The sequence below is a fragment of the Eumetopias jubatus genome, unplaced genomic scaffold, assembly GCF_037043125.1.
Source record: "Eumetopias jubatus isolate StellerSeaLion01/CBP00866 unplaced genomic scaffold, mEumJub1_p1.0 scaffold_60, whole genome shotgun sequence".
Taxonomy (NCBI): domain Eukaryota; kingdom Metazoa; phylum Chordata; class Mammalia; order Carnivora; family Otariidae; genus Eumetopias; species Eumetopias jubatus.
Window position 1 is genome coordinate 689,748 of NW_028274866.1, and position 13,583 is coordinate 703,330.

The 13,583-nt window shown below is 35.7% G+C and overlaps 1 protein-coding gene across 1 annotated transcript in view; it reads right to left on the reverse strand.

Annotated features, from left to right (window-relative positions):
• Window positions 1-13,583, reverse strand: part of BRCC3 (BRCA1/BRCA2-containing complex subunit 3) — a 58,661-nt gene that overhangs the window by 11,413 nt on the left and 33,665 nt on the right. Inside the window, exon 8 of the mRNA XM_028094911.2 lies at window positions 5,766-5,840. Coding sequence (XP_027950712.1) covers window positions 5,766-5,840 — 75 coding nt within the window. The remainder of the gene's footprint in view (window positions 1-5,765; window positions 5,841-13,583) is intronic.

Sequence of the window (13,583 nt, forward strand, 5' to 3'; positions counted from 1 at the left end):
AATCAAAACTACAATATCAGCTTACATCTGCCAGAACCGCTAAAATCAAAAATACAAGAAACAACAGGTGCTGGTGAGGATTTGGAGGAAAAGGAATCCTCTTATACTGTTGGTGGGAATGCAAACTGGTGCAGCCACTGTGGAAATCAGTACGGAGGTTCCTCAAAAAGTTAAAAATAGAACTATCCTGTAATCCTACAATTGCACTACTAAGTATTTACCTAAAGAATACAAACATACTAATTCAAAGGGAATCATGTACCCTGATGTTTATAGCAGCATTATCAACAACAGCCAAAGTATGGAAACAGCCCAAGTGTCCACTGACAGATGAATGGATGAAGAAGATGTGGTATGTATACACAATGGAATACTACTCGGCTATCAAAAAGAAAGAAATCCTGCCATTTGCAATGACATGAATGGATCTAGAGAGTATAATGCTAAGTGAAATAAGTCAGTCAGAGAAAGACAAATACCATGTGATTTCACTTGTGTGGAATTTAAGAAACAAAACAAATGAACAAAGGGAGGAAAAAGAGAGGAAGCAAACCAAGAAACAGACTCTCAACTATAGAGAACGTACTGATGGTCCCCTGAGGGGAGGTGGGTGGGGGAATGGGTGAAATAGGTGATGGAGATGAAGGAGTGCACTTGCAATGAGCACCAGGTGTTGAACGGAAGTGTTGAATCATTATACTGTATACGAGAATCTAATACTACATTATATGTTAACTAACTGGAGTGAAAATAAAAACTTAAACTTAAAAAAATAATAAAATATGGAAAAATTATCTCACTGAAAATACACCCCCCAAAAAGAAGAAATAAAGAAAAAAGAAATAGTGGGCTTCCTTGCCTTTGATCCTGATCTTGCTGTGATTGCAACTCCTGCTTTCTTACTGTTCCCATGTTCATGATATATTTTTGCCCATCCCTTTATTTTTAGCCTTTTTGAATCTTTGTGTTTTGTTTGACTCTTGCACAGAACATAGAGTTGGGTTTGTCTTTGCTATCTAATTTTAAAATAATTTTCTTTAATAGGTAAATTCATCTAATTAAAACATAAATAAATCCTGGGGGTGTAATGTACAACATGATGACTATAGTTAACAATACTGTATTATATATTTGACAGTTACTAAGAGAATAAATCTTAAAAGTTCTCATCACACACACACACACACACACACACACACACACACACACACACACACACACAAAAGCAATTTGTAGGGGCGCCTGAGTGGCTCTGCCTTCGGCTCAGGTCATGATCCCACTGTTCTGGGATCGAGCCCCACATGGGGCTCCCTGCTCCGTGGGAAGCCTGCTTCTCCCTCTCCCACTCCCCCTGCTTGTGTTCCTGCTCTTGCTCTCTCTCTTTCTGTCAAATAAATAAATAAAATCTTAAAAAAAAAAGCAATTTGTAACTATGCAAGATGATGGATGTTGACTAAACTTGTGCTAATTATTCTGCAATATATACATGTATCAAATCATTATGCTCTACACCTAAAACTTATACAATGTTTTATGTAATTATATCTCAATAAAACTGTATAATACATACATACATACATATATACATACATACCCTATGGATCAATGAGGAAGTCAAAAGGAAAATTACAAATTATTTTGAACTGAATAAAAATGAAAAACACAGCAAGATTTGTGAGATACAACTAAAGGATTACTTGGAAATTTACATAAATTTCTATAAAAAAAGAAAATAGATCTCAAATGAATGAACTCAGCTTCCATACACCTTAAGACAAATAGAAGAAAAAAAATAGAAAAAGAACAAGTGAAGCTCAAAGTAAGCAAAGAGAAGGAAATATCATTTATCAGAGCTGACACAAATGGAACAGTACACAGATAAACAGAGAAAATCAATTAAACAAAAGTGATTTTTTGAGATATTCAATAAAATTGTTACATTTCTAGCCAGCCTTATCAGAAAAGATAAATAAATCACCAATATAGTAACAAGAGAGATGACATTACAATGATTTTACAGATAATAAACAATAAAAGCTTTATTCTAACAACTTTATGCCAATAAATTCAAATACTTAGATGAAATGAATAAGTCCCTTGAAAGATATAAATTACCAAAGCTCACTCAAGAAGAAATATATAACCTGAATAGCCTTATATCTATTAAATAAATCAAACTGGTAGTTGAAAAGCTTCCCACAATGAAGATTCCAGGCCCAGAAGGCTTGACTGGTAAATTCTACCAAACACTTAAGGAAGAAAGACTATCAATTCTACCAAAACTCTCCCATTAAATTGAAAAGGAGGCAATACTGTCAAACTTGTTTTCTGAAGCCAGCATTTCTGATACCAAAGCTAGAGAAAGACTTTACAAGAAAAGAAAACTACATACTAATATCCGTCAAGTAGATAGGTGTAAAAATTCTGAACAAAATTTTAGCAAATCAAATCTAGCAGTACTTAAAATGGATAATTCACCCTGACTGATGGGGTTTATTCCAGGAGTGAAAAGTTGGTTTAGCTATAAAAATTCAATCAATGTAATTCATCAATATTAATAGACTAAAAAAGAAAAGCACTATAGGATCATCTCAGTAGATACAAAGAAGCATTTGACAAAATGCAACATTTATTAGTGATGAAAAAGAGAATGCTCAGAAAACTGGGGATAGAAGTAAATTTCCTCAAATCAGTAAGGGGAAAAACCTTCAGGTAACATCATGCTTTAATAGTAAAAGACTGAATAATTTTCCCCAAGATCAGGAAGAAAGGTACCATGACCACTCTCAACAGCTGTATTCAGCAGTTTATTGGGAGATTCCAATGAGTGCAGTAAGGTAAGAAAAATAAACAGAAGGCATCCAGATTGGAAAGAAAGAAGTAAAACTGCTTTTATTCACAGATGACAACCTATGTGGGTAATCCAATGGATTCTTCAAAAAAGGTACTAAAATTAACAAGTGAATTTAGAAAGGTAGGAGGTAAACTCTATATACAAAAATCAATTGTATTTTTATACAGTAGCAATGAACAATAGGAAATTGAGATTAAAATGAAAGTGTTTATAATAGGATAAAAATATGAAATGTGGAGGGATAAATCTGACAAAAGATATGCAAGACTTGTATGTAGCATTGTACAAACCATTATTGAGAAAATTAAAGACCTAAATAAATGGAGAGATATAACACGTTCATAGATTGAAACACTCAATATTATTAAGATGTCAATTCTCCCCAAAATGATCCATATTCAATATGATCCCAATCAAAAATCTCAGCAGGCTATTTTGGAAAATAGTCTGGAATTTCTTAAAAAGTTAAATACACATGTGCCATATAATTCAACCAGTCTGCTCCTAGGCATCTCCCCAAGGGGAGAGAGAGCACATATCCATACAAAGACTTGTACACAGAGGTTCAAAGTAGCTTTATTTGTAACAAACCAAAACTGCAAGTAACTCAAATGTCTATCAACAGGCAAATGAATAAACAAACTGTGGTAATATTTATACATTTTAATACTTTTCTGTAATAAAAGGTGTAAACTATTGATACCTGCTATAACATGAATCTCAAAATAATTCTGGTGTATGAAATGAGACAGACAAAAAGTACATAGTATATGATTCTATATATATGTATATTTTTTCCCTAAAAAAATGCAGACTACTCTATAGTGACTGTAGATCAGGGTTTCTGGGATTGCAGGAGGGACAGGGAGTAGTAAGGGAGGAATTACAAAGGGGCATTAAGAAAATTTTGCGGGTGATGGATATTTTCATTATCTTGATTGTGGTGATGGTATGTACAGGTATGTACATGTCAAAACTTACCAAATTGTCTACTTTATTTTTTTTAAAGATTTTATTTATTTATCTGACAGATAGAGAGACAGCGAGAGAGGGAACACAAGCAGGGGGAGTGGGAGAGGGAGAAGCAGGCTTCCCGCTGAGCAGGGAGCCCGATGCGGGGCTCAATCCCAGGACCCCAGGATCATGACCTGAGCTGAAGGCAGACGCTTAATGACTGAGCCACCCAGGCATCCCGCAAATTGTCTACTTTAAACATGTGTGGTTTATTGTATGCAATTATACCTCAATAAGGCTGTTAAAAAATAAAAGAAACCAGGGCTCCTTGGAGAAATGCCGAATCCAGGAAAGAACAAGATGAAAGTGGAACATCTTCTTGTGCCAGAAAATCAAGCAGTACTCAAATAATGAGAACATGTCAAAAGAACATGGGAGGGGCTTCCACTGGTTGATTCTGAAACAATGCATGCCTCAAAATAGCTAATGATAATAATGGATTAGAACCCATTGAATAAAATAAGAATCCAGATATACACACAAATATAAATAAATAAATGAATAAACAAACAAATGGGTAGGGAAAGCCCTTCCTGGGAGTAGAATCCCAACTGGTAAAAGGAATGATGGAATTAGAACCTTGCCTTTGATAATCATCTTAGTAATAAATAATTTAGGAAAGAATCACTGATGAATGCTAAAACTCCCCACAATATACTTATTCATTTCAAAGGGAAGAGTAACTTTACAGTGGAAAACTTCAAAGACACTACCTTAAGCATCCAAAGTTGAAACCACCAGTAACGGGACAAATTGATACCATGTGCCTCCTGATACAAATCACTGAGAAGAACGCAACATGACTTTTGTGGTAGTTTTGCCAAAAGTGCGTAATCTGCATCTCATCATGAAAAATGTAAACAGATCCAAAATGAGGGACATTTTCCAAAATAACTGGCCTACAGTCTTTAAAAATCCTACGTTCACAGAAGATCAAAGGAGACCACGGAGTCATGATAATGACATGCAATGTGTGAACCTGCATCCAGGACCAAAATAAAGTGTTGTTTCCCACTACAAGCAGTGTTACTAAGAAAACTGGTGAAATTTGAACACTATCTATCGACTAGGTAATAGTACTGTATGAATTTTAATGTCCTGAAATTGACTCTTTTATTGTTATTATGTAAGAGAATGGACCTGTTCTATAGGAAATGTCCATGCAAGGGGCATTATGTGTGTAACGTATTCTCAAATGGTTCAGGAAACACTATTCATAGGTATAAAGAAAAAAATGATAATGGAAATTTGATAAACTGTTGACATTTGAGGAATCTCGGTAAAGGACACACAGGAATCCTTTGTACTATTCTTGGCAGCTTTTCTGTAAATTTGAAATTATTTTAAAACAATGCTAAAAAACACTAGGAGTAATAACTAAAAGAATCAAAACAGTACATACAACCTCTAAAACAGAAAAAAAAAGAAAATTCAGTGTAACAAATGGCAGGGAAAGTAAAAAGAATTAAATAGAAAGCATGGCAAACAGAAGGCAAAAAAGACAATTGCAGGAATACTGCAGCAATGATAATAAAATGAATGCATGACACTCACCTATTAAAACAGATGTTCTGATTGTTTAAAAGCAAATAACTCAAGATCTTGCTATATTCTATTTACAAGGGACATACCTGAAACAAAATAACTGAGGAAGGTTGACAATGAAGGAATAGAAAAAGTTATAAAAGGAAAAGCCTACTAACAAAAACAGCAACATGCAAGAGGCAGTGTCCAGTCTCACCTTCCTCCTTGGTAACTACCTGACAGGCCTCTCTGCTTAGGTGTGGCTACTTCACTAAGTTCTGCCAGTGAGATGGAAATGGAATTGTTTTCTGGGATTTCTGAGGTCATTTATCAGAAGTTGGCTGAGCTCAACCAACTAGCTTTGCCCTCCTACCTTTCCTCTTCCTTCTGGCCCTCAATGGAGATGTGCTGGCTGGAACTCCAGAAGTCTCGTGGACCATGAGGGGACCTTAGGATGAAAACCATATACCAAGATGGTGAAGCAGAAGATAGGAGCCTGGGTCCCTGATGACATCACAGAGCCCTGGAATACCTATCTCCAGACTTCTACCCAAGAAAGAAATAATCTTTCTTGTTTAAACTGTTACTTATTTAGTTTTCCTAATATATGCAGTTCAACCTAAACCTGACAGGAACAATAATATTCTGTAGAAATACTTTAAGACATACATACATAAATGTGTAAGTAGGCAAAGAAGACTATTTCATATTTTATTAAGGAAAACACAACAGGACAGTGTAATAGTTATGAACCTTAATAAACTCTTTATGCAACAACAATGCAGCTTCAAAATATATAAACCTAACCCTGACTAAAATATAGAAGTGGGTGGGAGGTTTACATACATCTCTCTCAGATATGTATAATCAAAACCACAAACTATGAGGAAGGACATAAGGATCACTATAACCCAACTTAACAAGCTTATTCTAATAAGGATATAAGAGACTTGTACCCTAGAGACAATATACATATTTTTGATGCATATGAAAAAGTCACAAAAACTGACCATGTTTTAAGTCAGGGGTCAGCAAACTTTTTGTGAAAAGTCCAGACACTAAATGTCTTAAGCTGCATGGGCCACAGGGTCTCTGTCACAACCACTCAGTCGTGCCGTTGTAACTGGTAAACAAATGAGTACAGCTGTGTTCCAATAAAACTTGATTTCTAAAATAGGCACCAGGCCCTTGTGGCCTACAAGGTGTAGTCTGTGGACCTCTTTTCTAAGTAACAAAGGAAATATCCAACAATTTCCATAAAGCCGATATCACCTAGGCCACAGTTACCATAATGTGTTGAAAATTATGGGGCACGTGGGTGGCTCAGTCAGTTAAGCATCCGACTCTTGATTTCAGCTCAGGTCATGATCTCAGATCGTGAGATCAAGCCCTGCAGCACACTCTGTGCTGGGCATGGAGCCTGCCTAAGATTCTCTCTCTCCCTCTCTCTCTGCCCCTCCCTGCCCCACACTCTCACTGCCTTTAAAAAAAATTTAAAAATTAATGTAACAGCTAAATAAATAAATAAATAAATAAATAAATAAGTCCACCCCCTCCCAGATCTACACATCTGGAAATTTTTAAATGCACTTCTAAATAAATCTTTGGTTGAAGAGGAAATAAAAGCTGAAAACATAAATCAGAAGTTTAAAAAAAAAGCCATTGGAACCTATGGAATGAAGCAAAAGTGAGGAGGAAAATTTATAGCATTAAAAGTATTTATCAGAAAACAAGGAAGACAGAAAATAAACTTAGTTTTCACCTCAAGAATTTATCTTTTTAAAGATTTTATTTATTTACCTGAGAGAGCAAGAGCGCGAGAGCGCACAGCTGGGGGAGCAGCAGGCAGAGGGAGAAGCAGGCTTCCCACTGAGCAGGGAGCCCGACACGGGACTTGATCCCAGGACCCCGAGATCATGACCTGAGCCGAACGTAAACGCTTAACGACTGAGCCACCCAGGTGCCCCTTATCTCAAGAATTTAGAATGAAGACAACAATGAGAACAACACAGCAACAATAAAACATACAGAAAACAGAAGAAATTAATATAGAAAAAAGCAGAATTTTTTTAAAAAGCTAAGAAACTGAATTGATCTGGAGAACTTAAAGCTGGTCCTTTGAAAAAACCAACAAAATAGATAAGCCTTTGGCAACAGAATCAAGAAAAAAGAGAAAACACAAGTAAACAGCATTAGCAATGGAAAAGGGGACATACTTAAAGAAACAGATCATACAATCATCCACTCAAGAAATATTTAAGGAATGGCTGCCATGTGACAGACCTTGCTCTAGGTGCTAGTCAACAAGACAGACAAGGTCCCCACAATCATGGAAACAACAATCTAATGGGAGGAAAGAGACTGTAAATAATAAAAGAATAACTAACTTCCTTTAGTGATAAATGCTACAAAGAAAATGAAACAGATTTTTAAAAAAAATTTTTTTAAATGTTAAATACATATATCCTCAAGTCCAGAGAATGGAAAACAGATGAAATGGATAATTTTCTAGGAAACTATAAATTACCATAACTGACAAATTCTGCATGATTCCACTTATATGAGGCATCTAAAATAGTCAAACTCATAGAAGCAGAGAATACAGTAGTGGTTGCCCGGGGATGGGGGTAGGTGTAAAGGGGGTTGTTATTCAATGGGCATAAAGCTTCAGTTATGCTACATCAATAAATTCTAAAGATCTGCTGTACAACATGGTGCCTATAGTTAACAGTAAGATATAGTGCCTTTCAAAATTTGTTAAGAGGGCAGATCTCATGTTCTCTTCTTACCACAAAAAACAAAATAAAATGAATCAAAAAAAATCCTGCAAAGGACACAAGGAAACTTTGGAGGTACTGGAAATGTCTATTACCTTGATTTTGAAGATGGTATCACGTCTATTTACATAGTCCAAACTCATCAAATTATATATATTAAATAGTGTAGTTCTTTGCATATCAATTATGCCTTAACAAAGCTGTTTAAAAAATGAACAAGCAGGAAAATAGCACTGTGCAGCTAAAATAAGGTCTTGAAGATTAAGATGGTTAAAAAAAAAAACCCAGAACACTCAATGGGTGCCATAATTTTCATTGTTCATGGGTCTCTCCTTTATTGTATGTGTGATGACATTCTAGCCCTATACCTGATTTATATGTAGGTTCTAAATCATTTGTAACCCAATAAAGTCAGAAGCAAAACTTATTTATTTATTCCTATCTTGCATAACTGAAACTTTGTATCCTTTGACAAGAAACTTTCAGCTTGATGAAACCCCACTTGCCTATTTTTGCTTTTGTTGCCATATCCAAAAAAATCATTGCCAAGTTCTTCAAAAAGCCTTTTTCCTACATTTTACTCTACTAGTTTTATGGTTTTAGGTCTTACATTTCAGTCTTGAATCCATTTTGAGTTGATTTTTGTATATGGTGTGAGTAAAGGGCCTAATTTCATTTTTGTACATGTGGATATCCAGGTTTTCCAAAATCATGTATTCATTTTATTGTGGATTCTTGGAACTCTTGTTGAAGATCAGTCAACCAGAGATACGTGGTTTTATTTCTGGGCCTTCAATTCTGTTCCATTGGTCTAGATGTCAATTTTTATGCCAGTATCATACTTTTTGATTACAGTAGCTTTGTAATAATAGTATTTAGAAACCAGTCAGTGTGATGCCTCCATCTTCGTTCTTGCTCAAGATTGCTTTAGCTATTTGGGGTCTTTTGTGAGTCCATATGAATTTTAGGATTGTTTCTTCTATTTATGTAAAAAATGCCATTGGGGGGGCAATGGGGTGGCTCAGTTGGTTAAGCATCTAGCTCTTGATTTTGGCTCAGGTCATGATCTCACGGTCCTGGGATCGAGACCCACATTAGACTCCCTGCTCAGTGGGGAATATGCTTGTCTCCTTCTCCCTCTGCCCCTTTCCTCTCTCTCTCAAATAAATAAGTTTTTTTAAAATGCCCTTGTGTTCCCTGTGTTTCTGTCAAATAAATAAAATCTTGGAAAAAAAATAAAACGCCATTAGGATTTTTTTTTAAGATTTTATTTATTTATTTGAGAGAGAGAATGAGAGAGAGAGAGAGCACATGAGGGGGGGTAGGGTCAGAGGGAGAAGCAGACTCCCTGCTGAGCAGGGAGCCCGATGCGGGACTCGATCCCGGGACTCCAGGATCATGACCTGAGCCGAAGGCAGTCGCCCAACCAACTGAGCTACCCAGGCACCCAAACACCATTAGGATTTTAATAGAGAATGCACTGACTCTTTAGATCACTGTCAGTAGTATGGACATTTAATAATATTAATTCTTCCAATCCATGAACAGGGCATTTCTTTCCATTCTGTGTCTTCCTTAATTTCCTTCATCAATATTTTATAATTTTCAGGGTACAAGTCTCTGACTTCGGTTAAGCTCATCCCTAAGTATTTTATACTTATCACTAAGTACTGTGAATGGGATTGTATTCCCTATTTGGGTAGTTTGTTGTTTGTGCATAGAAACTCACCTGATTTTTATATATTTGTTTTGTATTCTGCAACTTTACTGAATTTATTAGTTCTAAGATTTTTGTTGTTGAGTCTTTAGGGTTTTCTATATATGCGATCTGTTATCAGATCTGAGATAAATTTTACTTCTGATATAGAGGCCTTTTACTTCTTTTTCTTGTATGATTGCTCTAAGACTTCCAGTACTCTATTGAATAGAAGTGGCAAGAGTGGGTATCTTTGCCTTGTACTGGATCTTAGAAGGAAAGCTTTCCGTTCTTTCCCCCATTGATTATAATATTAGCTGTGGGTTTTTCATGTGTGGCCTTTATTGTACTGAGGTAAGTTCCTTCTATACCTATGTTGTTGAATTTTTATACTTTTCCTGCATTTTATGGTTTTTCTGCATCAACTGAGGTGATCATGTGGTTTTTATCTCTCATTCTGTTAATATGGTGTATCAAATTGATTTATTTGCATATGTTGAAACAACTTATATCCCAGGAATAATCACATTTGTATACTTGTTAATGGTGTATAATCTTTTTAACGTGCTGTTGAATTCAGTTTGCTGGTATTTTATTAAAGATTTTTGCATCCCTGTTCATTAGGGATATTTGCTTGTAGTACTCTTTTCTTGTGGTAGCTTTATGTGGCTTTGGTATCAGGGAAATGCTGGTCTCATAAAATGAGTTTGGAAGTGTTCACTCTTCTGTTTTAAAAGGGTTTAAGAAAGGGGTGCCTGGGTGGCTCAGTCGTTAGGCGTCTGCCTTCGGCTCAGGTCGTGATCCCAGGGTCCTGGGATCGAGCCCCGCATTGGGCAGGAGGCCTGCTTCTCCCTCTCCCACTCCCCCTGCTTGTGTTCCCTCTCTCACTGTGACTCTCTCTGTCAAATAAATAACTAAAATCTTAAAAAAAGGGTTTAAGAAAGATTGGTATTAATTCCTCTTTGAATGTTTGGTAGAATTTACCTGTGAAACCATCTGGTCCTGAGGTTTTTCTCCTAGTCTGTCATCTTACAGATGTCACCCTTCATGTAATTTAAAGTTTATGCCAGTAGTTACTTCCCTCATGGATATATCACAAAGATGAATGAGTGTTATTTTTAAAGTTATTTTCTCATTGTTTCTGCATGGTGTGAGGTTGGCTTTATCTCTAGATATGTAATACCTATAAGCTTTAGGAATGTTCCATTTAGGGACGGGAGGATCTGGTGCAATCAGGACATTTTTTTTTAAAGATTTTATTTATTTCTTTGACAGAGAGAGAAACAGTGAGAGAGGGAACACAAGCAGGGGGAGTGGGAGAGGGAGAAGCAGGCTTCCCGCGGAGCAGGGAGCCCGATGTGGGGCTCGATCCCAGGACCCTGGGACCATGACCTGAGCTGAAGGCAGACGCTTAACGACTGAGCCACTCAGGCACCCCAGGACATTTTTTTCTTAACTAATGGCTTACAACATCCCTAAGATAACTGAGGACATCCCACTGTTATTCCTTTTGAGAAAGATAGGAGTATAAGCTTCAAAAAGGATGTTTATTAATGCAAGGTATACGTGTGTGTATATATATATATACATATATAAATGGCATATACACACACACACATATATGCACTATCTATATATTTGCAATACACACACACACACACACACATTTGCACTAAGCCCCCAAAGTGAAACCCATCATTATAAGCAATTAAATGTTAAAGTGACTCCCTTGCATTATTGTGTAACTTTAAGCTGTTCTCAATTGGAAAAAAAAAATGACTAGAATGCTCATTTAGTCTTTCCATTATTTAGTCATTCGTTTATTCTGTTCCTATCTTATATTTTCTCTGTTTCTGTCCAGGTTGCCCTTTTCCTTTATGGATTCTTAGGCCCCTTGAATTTCCTATCACAATGCTGCATTACAGTCTTTACTACTCAATACATTTGAGAATCTATGTTAAGAGTAGGGACTGCAGCTTTTACTTCTTGATTTCTCTCCAATACATCCTATAAAAGAAACTGCTCCAAATATCCCCTAAGTATCTTTCGTAGTAAACAAAAGCCCTAATTTTTAGCTGGGTGCATTGACTTTAAGCTAAAATATTTCTTAGCATCTCTTGTAGCAATTGTTACTGTATACTTGCTAGCTAATAAGATATTTATGAAAAAGTTATATGTACTACCTGGAAGATTCCTTAAAAAGAGGGGGATCTTTTTTAAAAACTTCCTTCCATTTGCTGTTTAGAATATCATGGTAAGTCTGAAAGTTTACCATACATCTTGGGCTATTTGGAGACCTTGTAAAATGGAGTAACAAGATAGAAGATGCCTATTTCCTTTAATAACAGCCATTTACTGTCTACCTATTTACTTCCTTTATGTGATGGAGAATTTAACTTTGCTTAAGGTACTATTTTTGGAGTTTTTGCTTAGTTCTCATTATTTATTATCTCAGTAATTTTAAGTAATACAACCTAGTAAATTGTTATACACATATTATGAACCTAAATAAAAATATTCTGATTATTTGACTTTAATTTTGGGGCTATGAACATAGGGCTATATCCATGTATAAGACAGATGCTATTCATATAAGAATAAAAGGCTAGACCTAAAAAAATGTATGGAGAGATTTTCAACTTTATTAGTGATCAACAAAATGCAAAGTAAAGCCACAATACAATACTACTGCACACTCACCAGAATGGCAAAAATGAACAAGCAGATAGTACCAAGTATTGGCAAGGATGTGGAAGAAGCAACTCTCCAATAATGCTGTTAGGGGTGAAAACTGGTACAGACACTTTGGAAAACCGTTGGCATTATCTATTAACGCTGAACATATATACACATATACTTATATATTCTACTCCTAGGTAGGTACCCAACAGAAATACCCAACAAATGTACATATGTTCACAACAACAAGAATATTCACAGCAGGACAATTTATAAGAGGCTTTTAAAAACTGGAACACTCTCTCAACAGAATGAATAAACTGTGGTATGCTCATACAATGGAATATTTAACAGTGCAACAAGAATTACTAAACTACTGCTTCATGTAACAACATGGATGAATCTCTCAAACATAATACTGATTGAAAGAAACTAGACACAAAAGAGTACATATTGTATGATTCCATTTATATATGGTTGAAAAACAGGAGAAAGTGACCTATGGTGTTAGAAGTCAAGATTGTGGAAAATCAGGATTCCAACAAAAGCATCTGGCTACGGAGCTACGTTCTTATTTATTATGCTATACTGTCTTTCCAGAAAAGAGAAAAAAATCCAATTCATTTTATAACTTAATAAAATAATCCTGAAACCAAAACCAATCAGGAGAAGTCCAAAGTCAAGAACACTTTAGGCTAATGTCACTTATGGACACAGATGTAACATCTTAAGCCAAATATTAGCAAATAGAATTTACTTTGTATTAAAAGAACAATACATCATGGGAAAGTAGGGTTTATCTCAGGAATGTAACAACAGTTCAGTTTAAAGAGTTTTCAATGTAAATCATTACCTTAACTAATGAAAAGGGAAAACAGCCACATTGCCAATTCAGGAAATGACAAGCAGGCATATGATAAAACTAGAGACATTCATGATTAAAAATTCTCAGTAAACTAGAAAGAAACTTCCTTAAGTTAATGAAGGAATAGACGATGTCTACCACAAAATCATAACACCCATACTTGATAGCACATCA